The sequence below is a fragment of the Budorcas taxicolor genome, chromosome 1 (assembly GCF_023091745.1).
Source record: "Budorcas taxicolor isolate Tak-1 chromosome 1, Takin1.1, whole genome shotgun sequence".
Lineage (NCBI taxonomy): Eukaryota > Metazoa > Chordata > Mammalia > Artiodactyla > Bovidae > Budorcas > Budorcas taxicolor.
The window spans coordinates 183,019,415-183,040,802 of record NC_068910.1 but is presented as its reverse complement, the minus strand read 5'-3'; the positions used below and the strand labels follow the sequence as shown (position 1 = coordinate 183,040,802).

Sequence of the window (21,388 nt, the reverse complement as noted above, 5' to 3'; positions counted from 1 at the left end):
ACCATTATATATTCCTGCTGTCAGAGCTTAATTAACTGGAATCTGACAAACCTTCACTAGGGAATCAAGCAGGACGTGAGGGATAATGTCAGAGGATATGGCAGACATGTTTCCTTTTTAGTCAAGTCTTCCATTTTACCCGCTCCTGCGTCCTCACCCTTTTATAAGCAGAACATTTCACTCAGAATATAAAGCATAGATTCATCACCTGAACATACTGTCTTTTCATTAAACTCCTATTCTCATAAGCCAAAAAAATAGCATTTTCTTCTCTTCTTCCTTCCCTGCCCCAACCTGCTGTGCCATAAATGGTCAATGCCCAAACCTTGGGCTTTCCTGGACTCCACCTTTCCTAACATTCCTTAATGACCACTCTTTCAGCAGGTCCTTTTAACACCACCTTTAAAATATTGGGTTAGCCAGGCATTCTGTAAGATATTACAGAAAAACTTGAATGGAATTTTTGGCCAACCTGATAAACCCAGAATACAACTAACCACTTCAACTGCTTCTACCCGGGTCCAAATCTTATTAATTTTTTACCCAAATTATTGAGATGGTCCCCTAACCAACCCTTGATTTCTACCCTTACCCCCTACAGACACTTATTCACATACCAGCCAGACCAGTCCTTTAAAAACTATTCATCAGATCATCACTCTTCAACCTAAACCCTCACATGGGATTTCAGAATGAAATACATTGTAACCACGGCTTCTGAGGTCCCCTTCCCTCCTCCTATACCTGGCTCCCTGCCCTGCCTGGATCCCATCTCCTCACATTCTGCCCCTGTTTACTCTGCCCTGGCCTCTGGCCTCCATGCAAGAGGAGTGGCCTCCACAAGTCTACTTCCATCTCAGGACCTAGAATGCTCTCCATCTCCAACTCCCTGTGACTCATTACTTCTCATCATTTATGTGTCTTTACCAGTGGCCCCCCACCCTAAAATAGCACCCTTGTTATTTACTGTCTCTCATCCATCTTAATCTTTTTCATAGCACTTTCTATGACTTGATATTATATCTATATTTACTTGCTGCTTACCTTGGAAGAATATGAGGATCATGTGGTCAGAGCTTTTTATTTCTATTTCCTTGTATTGACAAGACCAACTCTATAGAGTATTTTTTCTCACTTGATAAATTTGAGAACTGCTAAGTTACTGAGAAATGGTCCTTTCCTTGAAGCCAACTTTCCAATGAATAGAAGAAAGTTATAGTTCTTATTAAAGAAAATGCATATTTATATATTTAATAGATTACAGTTTTTAACTCTGAATTAAAGAGATATTTAGTAAGCCAGATATTGGACTAGGATTTAAAGTTCCAAATGGCAGCCTCTGCCCTTAGGACCCTGTCTTTGGATAGAGGCATGGAAATAGCCACGTGGTAGGTGCTGTCCAGGATGTATTCTAGCTGAGCCTGTGGAGATCATCTCTGCTGATGCAACCTTGAGTATGTGTTCAGAACCATCAGATTCTTTTCCTTACAATTCTGTGGTTTTTAAACTTTTGGTATGTGCATACATTCACACAGATGCAACTGCCTTTGTGCCCTCTTAGCCACCTCCTTCACTCCCTCAAGACGAACTCATATGGATAGCAGTTGTTTGTGGAAAGCTGTAAAGTCTACTAAAACATATCCCTCCCCCTACCATGAATACCTGGTGCAGCAGGAGTCACTGTAGAACTCTCTGTTTTCACCCCATGGGCATGGATTGAATAGGGCCTTGTGGCCATGTTTTTAAAGATAATATTAACTTTGTCTCCAACATCTGCATGAAGTTGTGGACCTGGGAAAAGTGAAAAGAAGACTGGCTTATATATCTATCAGATTGGAAGCTCTAACTCAGGTAACTTTTTTTAAGTCATTAAGGATGTTGTTTTTGTTTTTCCCCTCTGGCTTCATGCAGTAGTACTTTTGGATTGATACCTGGTCCCCGACGACTTAGGATAAAAACACTAGTTATGGCTGTCTCTAAAGATAGAGACTATGGGTGTATTTCTAATCAAGAGTCCTAGGGGAGGTTTTAGCCTGAAATTTCCTGCAGGATAGTGGCCTAATCATAGCCATCAGCTGTGACCCTACCCTGGCCAGGAGTCATTTCTCATCAGAACTTCTAGACCTTCCTGTGAATTAAGGACAGTACTGCCTTTGAAAGGATGGGTGGGGTATCCATCCCATTCCTTCCTTCCAGCCAATTTTAGCTTCTCTCCTGACAAAAAATTTCTGTGACCCAACAACAATGTCACTCTTGCTTGGATGTCTTACTCCCGGGACTGAAGATAAGAAATCCCAGGGAATTCTGTTAGTGTAAAAACACAGTGGGCTTGGGAGCAGCATCCCCTGCACTTAACAGTTTTCAAGAATATTCCCAAGACCAGTGTTGGAGAAGTTCTTAGACATTCGGTCTTAAAGTGATTTCTGAAAAATTGAAGGCAACTTTCCCCTGGCTGTGTGCACCATAACACTTTTTTCCTTTTCCTTATTTCCTTGTTTATATGTATATTTCTTCTTGAGGTTAATCATTTACTTCTTAAAAGTAAATAGCTATGATTTATTTTTAGTGGACTAGAAAACTGGAGAATTTGGTTAAGAATCTCGGTACAAAGTGATCTCTAGCAATTTCATCAAAACTACAGGCATCCATTTGATAAACACCAAATATATATAATTTTATTAGTAAATGGGATATAATGCCATTGTTTCTGATAGAAATAAGTAATATTTTCTTACGCAATATTTTTAGTAAATATAGGCTTCTCATTGTATTAAGTAGCTTCTGTTTTTTATTTTTATAAATGAATGAATAAAAAATTCATTTTATGAATAACATTAATATATGAACTAAGAACATTAAGCCCATAGACATGGACTGACTCACCACACAGAGCACCATATCACCAACCCACACCTGATAAATTGGAGCTGGGACAGTACCTAGAATTCCCAGGTGTTCTTCTTCACCCTTTCTCTCCACAGGAACTTGAAATGTGCTGTCAGTGAATTGCCGATACACAACTTTCTTGTACTTGGAACCTATGTAAAATTCTTCCTTATCTAAAAATGCATTTGAAAGACTAAACACACACACACACACAATTAAGGTTAGTATTTGTCTTAATAAAAGTGAAAGTTGAGTTTTAAATTTTGAATAAAAATAATTTTCATTATGCTAGTTTTTAATATCACTGTCCCATTTGAACAAGAAAGAATAAGACTAACAATAAACAAGTGTCTCCAATAAAAAGCAGTAGTAAAATTAAAATTTAAAAAAGGCCCCGCAATAAACAGGTGTGGTAGAAAGTCTAGCTAGTCTTTACACCTAGCTAGGAGTGGAGCCCTAGGAGTCCTGGCCCCGACTGTCGCCAGCTAAAATGACCTCCAGCTACTCATTGCCTGCTGGAGCCTCCATTTCTTCACCTCTAAAGTGAGCTATTCGGTGAGACTATCTCTAAGGTTACTTTATGGCTCTGAAATGTTATGAGTCCAGATTTCATCAGTGAAGTGTTCTCTGGTTCCTGTAGTATTTTTAGGCTATAGGAACTGAGTGGCCCTTTTATCCAGCCATTCCCTTTATCTAAAGCTTTCACTGACTCCTAACGACTCTGTATATTTTGACAGTTCTACCTTAATCACTGAAATGGCTATCTATTCCCTTACATCACAAATCGTACTCATAGGACTTCCCTGGTGGTCCAGTGGCTAAGACTCCATGCTTCCAATGTAGGGGGCCCAGGTTCAATCCCTGTCCGGGGAACTAGATCCCATATGCCACAACTGAAAGATCTTGCATGCTGCAACTAAGACCCAGGGCAGCCAAATAAAAACAAAGAACAAAAGTCCCCCAAGAAATCATACTTCTCATGGCAGTCAAACTGACCAGCTAGGCATCATTTAGCTACAAGTTACCGGTCATGTTGTACACCTCAGCTCTGAACACATTCCACCCCAGTCTCTCAAATCATATCCCCTAAGGGTTAGTACCTGATGAGAGATGGTAAAGGGGAGAGTACTTGGCAAAGTATAGAAGAGCTACCCATAGAAGTGTCAGGTGATGTGTCTCTAAATGTATTGTTTCTGAAGCTCCAATAACTACCCTTTATTTACACTTATTCACTGAACTCACTTTTACATTTCCATAGTGTACATGTTATTGGTAGTTTTGAACCATATTTTCCTGCAAGTTCTTGCAGGGCAGAGACCATATCCGCTCTAGTGCCCTCAAGAATTTAAAATATGCTTCCATACATAATAGTTTCCAAAATGTGAAGTAACTGATTACTAGACTCATAATGAAATCTTTGGAAGAAACATAAGCAACAAATCGAAAGGTTAGTAAAGAAAATTATTTTAGCTCTGAATGTAGGCATTAATTTTGGTTTAAGTTTGAAAACAATGACAGGAGTATGCAGGTATGAGAAGACAGTCTAACAGAAAAGAGAGTAAGATGAGTGACTACAAAGAATCAAAGGAGATCAATGGAAATTTTTCTGAGAGATAGTTGAAAGAAGCAGAAATGATCGAGAAAGCATTTTGTTGTTTTGTTGTTATTGTGTAATGCAATTGTTCATTGCTTTTAACTTAGCATAATTCTTACTTCTCTGAAAGAAAAAGCTAAAAAATAATTGGGAGTCAGAGTCTAGAGAATTACTTTTGTTCCTGTAAATGATGTAGCTCCTTTTCCCATTTCCTACTTGGGGAATAATCCCATTCCACTTCCACTGCTGCGATGTAGTAGGTCCTTTCGCCCAGGTAGAGGTATAAATCCTCAGACCTCTGCCCGCACTGGCTCACAGTGTATTTTTGTTTCATGCCACCTGTGTAGTGATCAGTTGTGAGGCATTCCACGTCAAAAGTCCCTGGAATGGTAAATAAAAAGGCAGGTCACCTCCTGTGAGTATTTTTGACCACTTTCCCTCATCTGTCATCAGCTCCCTCCTCTGCCCTATTTTTCTTCATAGTACTTACAACCACTTGATACATATATATGTGCTTGTGTGTATGTTAATATACTTGCTTATTGTCTGTCTCCCTGCATTAGAATTTCAGCTCCATGAAAGCAGACACCTTTATCTCTTTTGTTAATTGTTGTATTTACATTTGTCTAATAAAGGAAAAGGTGACATAGGACCTATCTTGCATTTTAGTGGCATTTGATGAGCCAAATAAAGCCTGAGGCAAGTTAGCATATTTTCATGTTTGGGTAAAATTCTCTTTTGTTTTAGCTTTTAATTGTATTCATTCAGAGTCCGTATCTCTGAATTTGCATGTCTATAGTTCCAGTATAGGATATTCAATTGTAGACGACTAATAAGCCAACACTTCATCTAGGATTGGGAATGGCTTCCTAGGTGGTGCAGTGGTGGCCTTTCCTCTCCAGTGCAGAAGAGGTAGGTTTGATCCTTGGGCTGGGAAGATTCCTGGAAGAAGGAAATGGCAACCCACTCCAATATTCCTTCCTGTGAAATCCCATGGACAGGGGAGCCTTACAGGCTACAGTCCATGGGGTTGCAAAGAGCTGGACACGACAGCACACACACACACGTAGGATACAGAGACATGACACAAAGTTTAGATGCAGAGCCTTTATGGGAGACATTTGTTTTCTAGTCTGATTTGCCAGCTATCTTTGAAGGCACATAATTGAAAAGGAGACCATCTTGAGGGTTTGACTAGGTGGAAATGGGCTTCCCAGGTGTTGCTAGTGGTAAAGAACCTGCCTGCCAATGCAGGTTAGACATAAGATACACCGGTTCGACCCCTGGGTGGGGAAGATCCCCTGAAGAAGGAAATGTCTATCCACTCCTGCATTCTTGCCTGGAGAATCCCATGGACAGAGGAGCCTGATGGGCTCCAGCTCTTGGGGTCGCAGAGTCGGATGCGACTGAGTGACAGCACCAATGGGAGAAACCTCAGTCCTCTCTTCTCAGTCCCTTCTCGCCCCACCACAGAAACAGAAAATGGACCTACCTGGCAAATACTACAGTAAACAAGGAAAGAAAGGTAGTTAGGAGGCTTGGGGAAGGGATGAGCTAGCACCCAACACAGCATTTTGAACCAAAACCATACAAGTAGACCCAACAGAAATTTGCCTTGACGTTAAAGGAATTCACCTGCAGTATCTGGCTGCATGAAGAGACTCAAACTTGTTTGAGGGAAGAGGTTTGCTGTGTCTCTCCTTTCTCCTCTTGACAGGTAAGTGTTTCCTGAGAAGTATATCCCGTGTATATCGACCTCATTTCCAGCACTGAATAAGTACCACATGACCAAATCTCCTTGGCACATACTGAGACCAGGCTGATTCCCGTACATGAATCCATTCATGGCTATAAAATTTGGAAAATGATATTTTGAAACTGGTTAAATCATATGCCCTACTTCATGACAACCTCTCAGACTTTCCAGAGCCAACTGGGTTTACTTAATTTTTAAAAGACCCATTTGGGCCTGCCCACGACTTTACATGTCAACAATGTCTCTAAAACTTCTTGCTGAACTCAACACTTCCAGGCAAGCCCTGGGTGGAAGACATAGAGCTGAATGCATGGTTCTTCTTCCTTTTTTAAATATGTATTTGGCTGTGTAGGGTCTTAGTTACAGACTGTTCATTGTGTAACGCAGGATCTTTCGATGCAGCGCACAGACTCTCCGGTTGTGGCGCATGGGCTGTTTAGTTGAGGTGCACGGGCTCAGCAGTTGTAGTGCCAGGGTTTAGTTGCTCTGCAGCATGTGGGATCTTAGTTTTGCAATCAGGCATAGAACCCATGTCCTCTGCATTGCGAGGAGGATTCTTAACCACTGGACTACCAGGGAAGTCTCATGAATGCTGGGTTCTTAAATTTCTGGGCCCTGGGAATCTCACTGTTCTCAGTGAGTCATTTCTCAGTTCTCCCAAGGGCCATATCTGTGAGCACCCAAATGGATGATGAATAACAGTTCTTCCTAGGTGCTGTAGACTGTGAATGTGTTTGTTGCCCTAGATGGAAAATTCTCTGATTCATCTTGAATAACAGGGAAGAGTATGTGCAGGAAGTTCCTTCTCATTGCTGTTTTTAATAGATAATATTCTTGACTCCTCCAAAATGCAAAATAAAGATTGATATGGGTAGTGTGACTATTATCAATCCAATTTGGAAAACAATGTCAATTTGTATTGGGCTTCCCAGGTGGCACAGTGGTAAAGAATCCACCTACCAGTGCAGATGTAGGAGACACAGATTCAGTCCCTGGGTTAGGAAGATCTCCTAGAGGAGGAAAGGGCAACCCACACCAGCATTGTTGCCTGAGAAATCCCATGGACAGAGGAGCCTGGCTGGCTACAGTCCATGGGGTCACAAAGAGTCAGACATGACTTACCATAAAAAGAAGTTCAAAGAGGAGGAGTTCAGTTTGTAATACAAATTTACTTTTTTTTTCTTCTAGTTACAATGATTTTCACATGTTGTGCATTAGTGGTGTGGACATTTTGAACAATTAGTTCACTTTCTCTAAACTCTAACTGCATTTTAGAATTACACTAGGAACTAAAAAGTAAATCCGATGCTGTTTCAGTGAAGTAAAAAATCTCTGTAGATTGTGTTGAGCATTTGAAAAACAGTTTTAATAGTTTTGGGTTTTTTTTTTTTTAACTCTCAGGGGATTCTCATGGGTAGTCAAAGATGAGAATCATGTAAGTTTATTCAGAATAGAAACCATAAAAGAAGCCTGCCTTTATTAAGCCACAGGTAAGAAAAGTATCTAATCCAGTAACTCTCAAATTTAAGCACACGTCAGAATAAGAGAAGATTTGTTAAACACAGGTTTCAAGCCTTACACCTAAAGTTTCTGATTCAGTAGGTTGGCGTTGGAGTCCAAGAATCTGCATTTCTAACAAGTCCTGGGTGATGCTGAAACAGCTGACCTAGAGACTACATTTTAAGGACTATGAATCTTATTGGAACAAAAGTTATGACCAACATAGACAGCACATTAAAAAGCAGAGACATTACTTTGCCAACAAAGGTCCATATAGTCAAAGCTGTGGTTTCTCCAGTAGTCAAGAATGGATGTGAGAGTTGGACTATAAAGAAAGCTGAGTGCCAAAGAATTGATGCTTTTGAACTGTGGTGTTGGAGAAGACTCTTGAGAGTCCCTTGGACTGCAAGGAGATCCAACTAGTTCATCATAAAGGAAATCAGTCCTGGGTGTTCATTGGAAGGATTGATGCTGAAGCTGAAACTCCAACACTTTGGCCACCTGATGCGAAGAACTGACTCATTTGAGAAGACCCTGATGCTGGGAAAGATTGAAGGCAGGAGAAGGGGATGACAGAGGATGAGATGGTTGGATGGCATCACCGACTCAATGGACATGAGTCTGGGTAAACTCTGGGAGTTAGTGATGAACAGGGAGGCCTCACACGCTGCAGTCCATGGGGTTGCAAAGAGTCGGACATGACTGAGAGACTGAACTGAACTGATCTAATTGGCATATATTATATGTTTTATTATTCTGAGTTAAGTGAAACTAAGATTCAGTTGACTGATATGTCAAATAATTAACAATATTACCCTTAGAGCACTATGGTATTTAATCATTTATTAAAACAATCCGTGGGAAAGCTATTAGTATTTTAGCTTAATTAAAAGCATTACATGTGCAGTGCTGAAATAGCTTGATATTGGTGGATGATGCAGTACTTACAGTGCATCTTATTAGATTCCTGAAAATCTTCATTTTCCTTATCCACCTGATCGGGTGCTGTTGTAAACATTTTAATATTATCATCCAGGAGTAAACTCTCATTCTCATCAAACACTGTAGGAAACAAATAGAACTCCTTGTCTACATTTTTCTGAAAATCAAAATAAGAACAATGAGATGAAGACAGAATGAGTAAAGCAGAAACACTTCCATATACACAATACTATTTATGCATAAACCTGCTAAAAGAAGGACAAGAGCTGAGGTTTCTATTCCACTTTGTGAATGGAAGTCACAAAATATTCCTGTTGACCACCAGAGGTTTTTAATTTGTATTTGAGTATAGTTGCTTTACAATGTTGTGTTAGTTTCTGCTGAACAGCAAAGTAAACAAGTCATACATATACATATATCACCCCCCTTTTTGTTAGTTCCTTCCCATTTAAGTCACCACAGAGCATTGAATAGAGTTCCCTGTGCTATATAGTAAGTTCTCATTGGTTATCTATTTTATACATAGTAATGTGTATATGTCAATCCCTGTCTCCCAATTCATCCCATCTCCCTTCCCTGCTTTGATGTCCGTACATCTGTGTCTTTATTTCTTCCTTTCAAATAGTGGAAATGTTCACAACTATAAAAGGGAAAGTCTACTCAGATTCAAAAATTTTACTGAAAGCAAGACAAAATTAGTAATATAGACTTATACCTAAAAATATCCTGCTACAATTTTTGGATTTCAGAGATAGACAAATTTCTAGAATAATCCATTTTAAAAGTTGTGAACATCAGACTTCTCTAGAACAATAAATGTCAGAGTAAGATGGAGTACCAAGTACTGTTTTGAGAGGGAAAGATTATGCTAGAAAAACTCGACACCAAGCAAAGCACAACAAAGTGACATTTTCAGATGTGTCAGGATTCCAGAAGGGAGCTGCTATAATCTCTTACATGCTGACCTACTGAGAAAACTTCTCTGTAGTTTCTTCAGAGAAGAAAACTTCTCTGAAAACAGAGAAAAGTTTACAAGTCATATTTCCTAATTATAAGGCAATAAAACTGAAAATTACTCATAAAAGGACAAAAAGTTAAAAAAGTAAAAGATCATATTTGGTTCAAGTAAATCTTAGATCAGAGAAGAAACAAAAATGAATTTCTTAGAATTTAATAAGTAATGTCTATGAGAATACTATAAGTCACAATGTATGGAATATAATTAAACATAAACTGAGAGTCTGAAATGTTTTATTTTAAGCAAAACCAAATTAAAATGTATGTTTTTTGATACTTTAAGGTGTAGTAATTGTATTGAATGCATTTTCAAAGGAATCTTTCTCTTTTAAAGATTTATATTGCAATATTTATTTTAGAGATAAAAACAATGGTTAGATTAAGTATTTCTGTTTCTAGATAAGAAGGTCATTTTCCCATTTCTAAAAAATATTTATGGATGTGTGAGTAGTGTTATTTCTTACATGTTATACAAATAATTGAAGCTTAATTAGCAGTATAACTAAATGGTAATATGCCAGTCTCCTTCAGACGAATATAAAAAATATCTAAAGCAATATTTTCCTCAGTGAATGTTAACTGACCTATTGTCATTAATAGGTGACTTTTTAAAATATGTGTGTTGAATTGTATTGTAAAAGACTTTGGATTCCAAGGAAAATCTTGTTTCCAACTCATTTTGGAGCAATCCTGTTAGTCAGAGAGTCTCCACACAATACAGATATAAGCCTAAGAAAAAAATTGTAACAGGTATTATGTGTGGAACTTGGGCTTCCCTGGAGGCTCAGTGGTAAAGAATCTGCTGCCAATGCAGGAGACGCGGGTTTGATCCCTGGGTAGGGAAGAACCCCTGAAGAGTATGGCAACTCACTCCAGTATTCTTGCCTGGAGAATTCCATGGACGGAGAAGCCTGGTGAGCTACAGTCCTTGGCGTCACAAAGAGCCGGACATGACTAAAGCTACTGAGGATGCATACATGCATGTGGAACCCTCGCTGTCTCAAACAGCAGAATTTTCCTTATAATAATGATAATTCAAAGGGATTTGAAAATCATTTTCATTTTCCCTCATTGGACTTACCAGTCTCCCATTTGCAAGTAAACTTCCATTCTGGCATATTTTCATTGGCCCAATAAGCCCAGTAAATATATCTTTGGTGGGATCCACAGCAGAATAATACATCTTAGCCAGACAGACAGGATCTTTGTAGGTGGGTCCCACTTCCCTGGGGACAGTCCACTCATAGGTGAATGTTCCTTTGGGTGCCACATGGGAGCCTGAAGGAGACCCACCTGTAAGAAAGGTCACATGGGGGAGGTTAAGTTTGCTTTCTAATGTGGTCATTTGAGCCATGGAGTAGACTGAGTTTAGCCTAGGATAACCCACTTTTGTGCTCCTTTTATAAATTAGACTGGAATCCCACTGGTGTCAGGTCACAAATAGGTATGATTTCCCTCAGGAAGTCTTCTCTATACCTCTGTCTGAGATTGGTGCTTGCTATGGTCTGAATGTTTATGTTTCTCCAAAATTCATATATTGGAATCCTAATGCCCAATATGATAGTATTTGAGGTAAGAGGTGATTAGGTTATGAGAGTGGAGCCTTTCTGAATGGGGTTTTTGCCCTTACAAAAGAGATCCCACAAAACTCCCTAGCCCCTTCCTACATGTAAGGTTACAAGAAATCAAAGACCCAGAAGAGGGTCTTCATTGGCTAGCCTTGACCTACAAAAATACTTAAATACTTTCATATAGTGGAATATTTTGTATCATTAAAATTATACCTATAAAATATTTATAAGGTAAGAAACCAAACTCTGGGTACAAAATTATAGCAATAAGTATATTTATATACTAGGGCTTCCCTGCTGGCTCAGACTATAGATGCTCCACCTGCAATGCAGGAGACATGGGTTTAATCCCTGGGTTGGGACGACCCCCTGGAGAAGGGAATGGCTTCCCACTCCATTATTCTTGCCTTGAAAACCCCATGGACAGAGGAGCTTGGGTGGGGGAGGGCTATAGTCCATGGGGCCACAGAGTCAGACATGACTGAGTGACTAACACTTTCACTTTTTCATATTTAAATACTATGATATCAAAATATTATGTGCACAGATGGAAGAGTGAAGGACTTATTCAAAAATATAATGGTGGTTGACTATGGAACTATGGATATTATATTTGGCTACAAATTTTATATTTTAAAAATTCTAAAATGTACATCTAATAACTGCAAGAATATTTTTTCAAATTTAGCAGTTACCCAAATAGAACTCTGGAAATGTGTAATTGATACAATCCAAGTAAGTTACTTTCAGTATTGTCAATAATCACCCAATTTAAATAGGACAGAATCCCACAAACCAACCGCAAATGGTAGGAGAAGAGATTGACTTGCTTCCTGGCATGATGCCTGAGGATGGTATATAAGAAGATTCCTCAGAAGTTCCTGCCTTTGGTTTTTTCAGGGCTGTTTTCCTGGGGTGACTAGCACAGTGGGTTATAAACATTATTGCTTGATTACCAAATGTTGTACTCACTTCCACTCGGTGAATAGTATGTGCCCTCATTGTTCTTATCGACTCTCACTCCAATGGGCTCAATACTGAGGGGATGGGCTGCTTTGTTATGGAAGGTGACTCTGATGGTGTCTCCCACCTCTGCAGCAATGACGGGACCTAGGGATAAAGAGAGAATTATTATCCTCCCTGATATCTAACCTACAGAATACCTAAGACAGTTGATTTCTCTGTCTTGTCCTCTAAAAAGAACCTCTGGAAGCAACATGCTTATTATGGCATGAGGAGTCTGGAAAGAGATGAGAAGGGTTTTTTGAGTTAACGTCAAGTAATGAAATTTGTTGCCATGTTTAACCAAGTCAGTTCACAAGCTTCACACATCTATAAAACTACTCAGTACCTGCACTCTCCTCATCCTAGTTTACTGTGGACCAGACGTGTGCTATTTGGTCCCAAGAGCCAAGTTCAGTTCAGTTCAGTTCAGTCGCTCAGTTGTGTCCGATTCTTTGCGACCCCATGAATTGCAGCACGCCAGGCCTCCCCTTCCATCAACCAACTCCCGGAATTCACTCAAACTCATGTCCATTGAGTCGGTGACGCCTTCCACCCATCTCATCCTCTGTCATCCCCTTCTCCTGCCCTCAATCCCTCCCAGCATCAGGGTCTTTTCCAATGAGTCAACTCTTCGCGTGAGGTGGCCCAAGTACTGGAGTTTCAGCTTTAGCATCAGTCCTTCCAATGAACACCCAGGACTGATCTCCTTCAGAATGGACTGGTTGGATCTCCTTGCAGTCCAAGGAACTCTCAAGAGTCTTCTCCAACACCACAGTTCAAAAGCATCAATTCTTTGGTGCTCAGCTTTCTTCACAGTCCAACTCACATCCATACATGACCACAGGAAAAACCATAGCCTCGACTAGATGGACCTCCAAGAGAATGCCGTAAACATTGACCACCCAAAGGGGGTAAGTTAAATTTGTCTTGGATGTGAAAAGCAACACTGTTGTGTATTTTCCATCACCAAAATTAATATTATTACTAAATAAAGAATAAAAACAGATATATAGTACACATGTATTTTATGTAATATATAAAATGATATTTATTGAGCGTTTCCTATGTGTTCTCCTGAGTATTTATGTGAATTAACTCATTTAATCCTTATGACTGCTTTATGAGGTAGAGACTATTGTTGTTACTATCATTCTTGTTTTATAGAAAGGGGGCAGGCACAGATAGTTGAGTATTTCAAAGGTCACATGGCTAATAGGTGAGGATGGACAGTGAGGACAGTCTGAGTCTACACACTTGCTATTCTGCCCATGAGCCTCCACAAGAAGAGATCCCTGGGTCCTGCCTGGGGAGAAGGAGGCTCTAAAACAAACCCAACTGGATTTTATTTCTAAGGGAATGTACCTTTAACTAAAACTGGAAGCTAATAGCGTCACGGTCTATTAAAACAAAGTCACCCCTTACCTCTTTGAAGAAAGAAAAAAGACATTCAATTGAAGTCAGTCTGGCTTTTCATGTTGAAGATTTACTACGGGTAAATTTACGTTTGGGAAAGTGATTGGCTACTGCATTTTATTGATGTTTGCTCCTCCACGAATAGTTTGTATGTAGAAATCATGCTTCAGATTCCGAAGCTTCTGTTCTTTAAGTTGGTTGTAGTTCAGAGGAAGAGTACATTGTTGTTGTTTAGTTGCTAAATTGTGTCTGACTCTTTTGTGGCCCCATGGACTGTAGCCCCCCAGGCTCCTCTGTCCATGGGATTCCCCAAGCAAGAATACTGGAGTGGGTTGCCATTTCCTTCACCAGAGGGTCTTTCCCAACCCAGAGACAGAACCTGCATCTCCTGCATTGGCAGGATATTCTGCATTGAATTGAATCTGCAATTCTGCATTGGCAGATTCTTTACCGCTGAGCCACCAGGAAGCCCAAGTGTACGTTAGTATTTACGTATTCTGTGCAGACTTACCCAGGATGCCAAGATGTTCCTCTTCAGGGCCTCTCTCTTTTTGATTAGAGAAGGAGGCATCTGTGTACTCACGATAAACCAGCTTTTTATACGACCCTCCGATTCTTGTAGGACCCTGTTCAAAAAATGCCTCTGAAGCACTGCCAAAAGAGAAAGGGTTTAATTCTGGAGCTGAGAGCAGAACAGAGCCCAGTAGTCACACAAGACACTAATTGAAAATTTCTGACCAAGGCTTAGAATTATTACTCATGATTTGCCAAATACTCAAACAAGCAGATAGTACTAGGCATCCTGTAGAAAGATGTTAAGATTGGGGGTGGAGATTCATGGCACAGAGATTTAATTTTTTTTTTTTCAAGTGAAGTGAAAAAAAATTTCAAGAGGACCCATGTTGACCCCTGAAAGTTAATAACTTGTCCTACGATAGAATCTTTTAAATAAATTATGAACTGTCTAAAAATAGAGTAACTACTGTTTATTGCATGTTAGCACTCAGAAACGTTCATTTATTGTCTGAAACTCACAAGACGATGCAACAAAATTGGTATTATTCTCCCTATTTTACAGTACTCTGCATTTCTGTTGATAGTCTTTCTTAATTTCTTCAGTATTTTCATGATATCCTTTCTTTTTTTTTTTTAATTTGTCTCTATTTTTGATTGGAGGATAATTGCTTTACAATGTGGTGTTTGTTTCTGCCATACATCAACATGGATCAGCCATAAGTATACATGTGTTTCCTCCCTCGTGAATCTCCCTCCCACTTCCCACCCCATCCCACCCCCTAGGTTGTCGCAGACCACCAGGTTGCGCTCCTTGCGTCATACAGCAACTTTCCATTAGCCATCTGTTTTACATATGGCAATGCACATATTTCGATGCTACTCTCTCAATTCATCCTACCCTCTCCTTCCCCTGCTGTGTCCAGAAGTCTGTTCTCTATATCTGCGTCTCTATTCCTGCCCTGCAAATAGGTTAATCAGTACCATTTTTTCTAGATTCCATAAGTATGTGTCAATATACGATATTTGTCTGACTTCACTCTGTGTAACAGGCCGTACGTTCATCCTCACTAGAACTGACTCAAATTCATTCCTTTTCATGGCTGCATGACCACATTTTTGAACCTAGTGTCTGTTACACTGCACTGGTCTGTCTTGTTTGTTCCTTCAGGTGATTTCTCTTGGTCTGTTAACTGGAAGTGGTTCTTCTACCTCTTCATTGTACTTACATTTCCCTCACTCTGAGTTTAGGAGAAACAGTTATCTACCATAGTCATGGAAGGCTGTACACATGCGGAAGCGCTCCTGCATAGCTTGTGTGGATTTAATACTTTTTGGCCCAAGGGCTGCTTTGAGTTTGGATGCCTTCCACCTCTTTCCTCAGGGTGTGTCCGCATTATCCCCTGAAGGGAATGTGCAGATGTGGTGGCCTGCCAGCACTCCTGGGATCCTGTGATGTGTCCCATTGCCTGAGAGCACACAGGGAAAGATGCTCCTCTGGGTGTCCCACCTCTCCCCTCTCACAGCCCCCAACAGTGGCGCTCTACACTCTCAGTCATTCACACTCCAGCCCCTGCAGGCTGTCTCCGGTGCATCCCACCCCAGTTCTCCCCCTGGGTCTGACCTCTGAAGCCTGAGCTTCAGCACCCAGCCCCCATATGCACCGGGCATCTCAGGCTGGGGAGCTCAGGGCCTTGGTATTGACTGTCTATGCAGGCAGGCCTCTCTCCATTTTTCCTTCTGCAAACTGGTTGTTGCGCTCTTCTCTGAGGTGAAGCTCCCCCTCTGTCCCACCAGTGAGGGGACTTCCAGAGTCCAGGAACCTTTCTTCTCCCACAGCTCCCTCCGAGCAGCACAGATCCTGTCCCAATTCCTTTCTCTCTCTCTCTCTTTTTTCTTCATTTGTCCTACCCAGTCATGTAGAGATTTTCTTGCCATTTCAGAAGTCTGAGGTCCTCTGCCAACATTACAGATGAAGAAATTAAATCTCAGAAAGGCACTGGACCTGACAAAGCTGCCCCTTTTATCTCTTCTCCTGTACAGACAAATGTACAGAACACCTGCCCTTTTCCAGGAGCCCTATCATATGATGATGACATACCCATAAGCAAATGGACCCACCATTGTCCACATGGACTTTGCATCTGTCCCAGAAGACAGACTACAGACTGTTCAATATAACAGCATGTAACAAGCACAGGGTGTTACTAAATATTTCTCCTGGGGTTATGGAGGGCGGGGAGAGGCCTCAAAGGCTTTCCAAAGGAAGAGATTTTAAGAACTAGCTAGAGGAGAAGTGACATTAAGAAGATGGAATATGTGTGGTGGGGAGAATGGGGCAGGTGTTTACAAAGAGGGAACAGCCTGCGGGAAGGCTCAGAGAAGAGCGTGAGCATAGCATGTCTTATAAAATAGTGCAGGACCATTGCACACAGGGTAAGACAGAGGATTGGAGAATGAGGCTTAGAGAGATGGGGGATGGGTGGGAGGACGTAGTTAAAGTTTCAGTACATCTCAGGGCTTTGAAACATGTAAACATTAAGGATAAGTGTTTTACAGGATGTCCCTGGTGGTCCAGTGCTTAAGACTCTGTGCTTTCAATGCAGGGTGTGTGGATTTGATCCCTGGTAAGGAAACTAAGATCCCATGTGCCACACTTCATGGCTAATATATATATAATATATATATATATATTGGAGAAGGAAATGGCAACCCACTCCAGTATTCTTGCCTGGAGAATCCCATGGACAGAGGAGCCTGGTGGGCTAGAGTTCACAGGGTTGCAAAGAGTCGGACATGACTGAGCAACTTAACTTGCAACTTTCAAATTATATATATATATATATATATATATATATATGTAAATTTTTTTAAAAGGTGCCAGGAGCCAGCGTGGGGAATCCTGCCCATGGCAAAGATCATGAGGAAAGGGACCTGACAAAATGCAAAGGCGAGATCAGGCCTCAAGGAAACCCCCCTAGGCTTTCTCGAGCATCTACTCCCCAAACCAGAGTCTGCCTGCCTTACTGCATTATCTTTCCACCTATTCTTCTGACATTACAGGGGGGCTATCCCTGACCACCTTTCTCTGGAAAAAGTTAACTTAGAGCTCCAGTTAACAGTCTCCTGCATATAAAAGGAGTGTTTCAGATCAAACCCCTCTGACGGCTCTCTAACTTGCCTTACCCGGACTTTTACAACTACACATGTGATTGTTTACAGGCCCCCAACTGTGAGAAGCATGGGAAGCCTAAAACATAGAGCCTTTCAAAGAGTTAAAAGTTATTAGAGTAGTGCTGGTGTAGGATTTCATTATTGGGCCAATGCTTGTTGCTAAGATCCCATATCTCTTATCCATTGTGCACCTGGGAGTGCGTTAGTTAACATAGCTGGAATGTAAGAAAACAGAATAGTAGCCTTGAAGCTAACCACATCAGACTTTTGAGCTAATTGGTTCTTTCTTTGTTGTAACTCGCTGCACCTTTGCTTCATGAAAATGTAACTTTGTTTGATACTTTCTGAGGCTGGCATAGATTAGAAATATAAAGAAAAAACACTTCAAGGGAAAATAAGTTTTCTGGTTGAGCAGCCTTTATCAAAAGAGGGTCTTAAAATGTTCACAGGCCTCCAAGGCCAGAAGATAATGTACACAACATCATTTGTGGGAAAGGTATAAAAGTCCTTTTGAAAATAAAGTTATTGGGCCTCGCTAACCGAAGTAGCTTGGTCTCCCTGTGTCAATCATTTTCTCTCTCCCTCTCCCTCTCTTTTTCAGGCTGATCCCTTGGAGCATAGAGGCTCCCTGTGTTCACTTATCTGCCTGGGTTTCTAAGACCTGAACGGGAAGACGTTCTGCGTCTTCACTCCCTCGGGAGACCGGGAGGGCACCTGTGGCCTCCGTGAACAGGACAAACTTCTTGTCTCGAAGTTTTATTGGTTATCTGTGTAAACCAAGGAATATCAGCCTCTTTTTCTCCACTAATTTTCCTACTACACTATTCTTTCCTAATCAAATAGTTCTTACTTAGGACGCCGACTCCGTCTCCCCTTCAAATTCCCTGGATCTACCGGGGCTGGACCCCGGCAAAAAGGATTAGTGTTTTAGGAGGATTCCTTAAGTGGTTGGAAGACCGTGGTAGGGAGCCAAGTCAGTAGGCTTCTCTTAAAATCTCAATGAGGGTAGTGATGACTTCAGAGGTACTAGCCAAGAGGTTAGAGAGATGCATACAAACTTCCTGAGATATTTTGGATATAATGAGGCAGCATTTGATGAGAGAAGGAGGGATTGGTGAAGGAGGGAAGGAGTCAAGTGTAATGCTGAGGCATTGGGAATTGAGTGATGGATAAATGGCAATACCATTCGTGTAGAGGAGAAAGCTCAGAATTGTGTGGAAGACAGAGAATTCAAGCTTGGACATATTGATTTGGAGAGGGCCTCATCCAAGTGGGGTGTCCACTAAGCAGTTCAGAATGAAAATTTGCCATATATAAGAGCCTTCTGGGCTGGAGATACAGTTTAGGGAATCATTATATCTGGCTGTCAGTGTAGCAGGGACTTAAATCTCTGCTTCAGAAGTCACAAGCTTGGGTAGAGCTCAGCTATTGACCTGTTGAACAGCATTTCTACTTGAAATGATGGGAGTTCTGAGAGTCACAGTGCTGATAATTATACAACCTTGTGAATATACTCAGTGCTGCTAGATTATACAAGGCTGGTTTCAGGAATGGAAAGCTAATGAATCAATCTTGTTTTCAGCATTTTCTGAGGATTTTCTTGAGCATCTAACAACTTTTCTATTCTTTTTCATGGACTCAGAAGTCCTATTTCTCTAACTTGGACTCACTACCAAACACCTCAATAATTACTTAGCAGTCTAGTTACTCAATTTCAAGTATCAGTTAAAATCTTAATTGCTGAATAGCCTTTTATGACTTGTTGAGGAGGAGGCATATTTTGAAATAATATCTTTTTTTTTTTTTTTCTGAATTACCTTCCCGGTGCTCTTAAATTTTCTTTGGTGAAGGCATCTATCCCGGAGGGTGCATAGTTCCAGATGACTTCTTCAGCAGCGATGTAGTAGTGTCTAACATTTTTGCCATGGATATTGTCCTCAGATGAAGACTTCTTACAGTCTTGTACCCAGAAAAAGGCCTGCAAACCAGCTGAAAACCACACAGAGGCGCCACTGTTTAATGAAGCCATTGTTATCTCTCCTATTGCCTTATCAATGCTGCCGGTGAAATGACAGAAAGAAACTGAAGAAATAGACAGCTACAAACAATACTATGAATGAGTAAACAGCTGCAAATGAATCACTCATGGAAAATTCAAGCAGTGAAAAAAAGCCTATATTCCACAGAGAAGTGGTATTACTTGTGTTTTAAAAAATGTGGAACAAACTTCAGTGGGATTTCACTATGACGATCTTTTGAGGAGAAAAAAAATAGGACACATTAATAGATAAGTAGTGTGGGGAGAAATGCACTTTCACTATTTTATTTCACTGGGGGTTTTTTTTTGGCAATGTCACGTGGCTTGTGGGATCTTAATTCCCTGGCCAGGGATTGAAGCCTTGCCCTCTGTTGTGAAACGGCAGAGTCCTAATCACTGGACTGCCAGGAATCCCTCACCTCTTTTATGTTATCAGTGAGTCAGCATTGAAATAGATAATGCTTTAATGAGGAAAAATAAATGGTGAAGAGAAGCTTTGCCATATTTTAAGGGATATGATGGGATAGATGAGGAAGAATAGAGTGATCATGTATTTTTATCCCTCCCTTAGATAAAATGGTTTTGCACCTGCTGTGCTGGGCCTGCTGCAGCCAAGGTCACCTTTGATGAATGAGATTATATTTGAAGTTCAAAGTAACCTACTCAAAGACCCACATTAGACCTAATTTCTTCAGGAAATCAATATTACAAACTAATATTTTTCAAGAACTGGGGATATTTCTTTTCCTTATATTAAAGAGATGGAAAAGAGATTTAGCATGTAAAACCAAGGAATAGCTGGACTCATAAAGAACAAAGTTGGTTGTATTTAACAGAATCAAGTCAAAACGCAAGTTACTTTTCAGCACCAATATACACATCTTCTGGTGTTTAAAATATTGTATATTTTACAAATCTGAGTAGCTATAAGCAGTATTATACTTTTACAGTAAGACTATACTTCAGGACCAATTTTTGTTTTCCAAAATTAATGTATTTTCAGCTTTAATTACTTTATAATTGCTCCAGTCTTTGTCTACTTTAAAAAATTAGATTATGATCCATACTTTCAGAGGAATAAAATTAACAATTCAAAGTTCAGATCATTCCAAAGATATTTAGCTTTTAGATTCTAATTTCCAATAGTCACCCCATTAATATTGTAACTGAGACATGTTTCTTTTTTCAACTGACAGTTAATTTCAGGTAAAGATGCCTTACCTTTCAGATGGTTTAGATTCTGACAGCTAAGCATCCATTGTCCAGGGTTCTGAGCCACCATAAAAGCATCAAAGAGGGTAGCAGGAAAGAGATTGATTGTATCAACACGGTAGTTCTTGCTAGTCAACACTTGCCCATGGAAGAAAGCTGCGTGCACATCAATTTCATTACCCATACCAAAAAGATACCATTTTACTCTGTCCTCAGCACACATGGAGAGTCCTGGGAGACTTCCAAAAGCATATCCATTCACAGCTGTAAGTCAAGAGCAGAGACTGTGACTAACATATATTGGTACCTGGAATATTGATAGTTAGCACTACAAAAATAAAATCAATTTGAGATGGAAAATACCTGGCACACATGTCACTATTCTTACCTTTTGTACCCACATCAGATATTATTAATCAATCACAGCATTCTTCATTTTGGACCTGAATTTAGCCTCAGGTTTTTTTTCAACACAGTATTAGCAAATGAACACTGAAGATGAAACCTATTTGCTCTGCTTGTTATAAACTATACACCTTGGTATGTTCATGTGTATATTTGCAAATACAAATGTGTGCATACATACATACATACATATAAATGCACACACGTATATAGTAAATAGAAAAAGGACATGCTTATTTATGAATCAACCATATGCATAGTGTTGGTAGTGGCAGTATGGATGATGTCAAAGTTTTCTTTGCTAATTTATCAGAACTTTTGCAATTTTCTACAGTGACGTGAGTTGCTTTTTCAATAAGAAC

At 40.2% G+C, this 21,388-nt stretch overlaps 1 protein-coding gene across 1 annotated transcript in view; it reads right to left on the bottom strand.

Annotated features, from left to right (window-relative positions):
- Nucleotides 1-21,388, bottom strand: part of CP (ceruloplasmin) — a 57,377-nt gene that overhangs the window by 21,534 nt on the left and 14,455 nt on the right. Inside the window, exons 5-14 of the mRNA XM_052649360.1 lie at nucleotides 20,631-20,885; nucleotides 19,189-19,360; nucleotides 14,196-14,335; nucleotides 12,239-12,376; nucleotides 10,777-10,988; nucleotides 8,685-8,835; nucleotides 6,116-6,328; nucleotides 4,654-4,861; nucleotides 2,940-3,079; nucleotides 1,663-1,791 (exon numbers count right to left, since the gene is read on the bottom strand). Coding sequence (XP_052505320.1) covers nucleotides 1,663-1,791; nucleotides 2,940-3,079; nucleotides 4,654-4,861; nucleotides 6,116-6,328; nucleotides 8,685-8,835; nucleotides 10,777-10,988; nucleotides 12,239-12,376; nucleotides 14,196-14,335; nucleotides 19,189-19,360; nucleotides 20,631-20,885 — 1,758 coding nt within the window. The remainder of the gene's footprint in view (nucleotides 1-1,662; nucleotides 1,792-2,939; nucleotides 3,080-4,653; nucleotides 4,862-6,115; nucleotides 6,329-8,684; nucleotides 8,836-10,776; nucleotides 10,989-12,238; nucleotides 12,377-14,195; nucleotides 14,336-19,188; nucleotides 19,361-20,630; nucleotides 20,886-21,388) is intronic.